Source organism: Anarrhichthys ocellatus, unplaced genomic scaffold, assembly GCF_004355925.1.
Source record: "Anarrhichthys ocellatus isolate YVR2014 unplaced genomic scaffold, GSC_Weel_1.0 scaffold10674, whole genome shotgun sequence".
Taxonomy (NCBI): domain Eukaryota; kingdom Metazoa; phylum Chordata; class Actinopteri; order Perciformes; family Anarhichadidae; genus Anarrhichthys; species Anarrhichthys ocellatus.
Window position 1 is genome coordinate 1 of NW_022290648.1, and position 1,037 is coordinate 1,037.

Consider the following 1,037-nt stretch of genomic DNA (forward strand, 5'->3'; position numbering starts at 1 on the left):
GGTTGCAGTCGTCGAGGGAGTGGGGGCTGTCGTCTGTGCAGCTGTCGAGGGAGTGGGGGCTGTCGTATGTGCGGTTGTCGTAGCCGGTGTAGTGCTGGTTGCAGTCGTCGAGGGAGTGGGGGCTGTCGTATGTGCGGTTGTCGTAGCTGGTGTGGTGCTGGTTGCAGTCGTCGAGGGTGTGGGGGCTGTCGTCTGTGCGGCTGTCGTAGCCGGTGTGGTGCTGGTTGCAGTCGTCGAGGTAGTGGGGATTGTCGTCTGTGCGGCTGTCGTAGCCGGTGTGGTGCTGGTTGCAGTCGTCGAGAGAGTGGGGGCTGTCGTTTGTGCGGCAGTCGTAGCCGGTGTGGTGCTGGTTGCAGTCGTCGAGGGAGTGTGGGCTGTCGTCTGTGCGGCTGTCATAGCCGGTGTGGTGCCGGTTGCAGTCGTCGAGGGATTGGGGGCTTTCGTCTTTGCGGCTGTCGTAGCCGGTGTGGTGCCGGTTGCAGTCGTCGAGGGAGTGGGCTCCGTCTTCTGTGCGGCTGTCGTAGCCGGTGTGGTAGTAGTTGCAGTCGTCGAGGGATTGGGGGCTGTCGTTTGTGCGGCTGTCGTAGCCGGTGTGGTGCTGGTTGCAGTCGTTGTGGGAATGGGGGCTCTGTGGGTGTCATAGCCAGTGTGGTGCTGGTTGCAGTCGTCGAGGGAGTGGGGGCTGTCGTCTGTGCGGCTGTCGTAGCCGGTGTAGTGCTGGTTGCAGTCGTCGAGGGAATGGGGGCTGTCGTCTGTATGGTTGTCGTAGCCGGTGTGGTGCTGGTTGCAGTCATCGTGGGAGTGGGGGCTGTCGTCTCTGTGGCTGTCGTAGCCGGTGTAGTGCTGTTTGCAGTTGTCGAGGGAGTGGGGGCTGTCGTCTGTGCGGTTGTCGTAGCCGGTGTGGTGCTGGTTGCAGTCAAAGAGGGAGTGGGGGCTGTCATCTGTGGGGCTGTCGTAGCCGGTGTGCTGCTGGTAGCAGTCGTCGAGGGAGTGGGGGATGTCGTCTGTGCGGCTGTCGTAGCCGGTGTGGTGCTGGT

The 1,037-nt window shown here is 63.0% G+C and overlaps 1 protein-coding gene across 1 annotated transcript; it reads right to left on the reverse strand.

The window, feature by feature from the left end:
• Positions 1-6: 6 nt before the first annotated feature.
• Positions 7-969, reverse strand: LOC116381006 (BURP domain-containing protein 17-like; the record flags this gene model as incomplete). The annotated part of the gene is made up of 2 exons (XM_031842801.1): positions 7-578; positions 656-969. Coding segments are annotated over 2 exons (886 nt in total), but the record flags the coding sequence as incomplete, so codon positions are not given.
• Between the last annotated feature and the right edge of the window lie 68 nt (positions 970-1,037).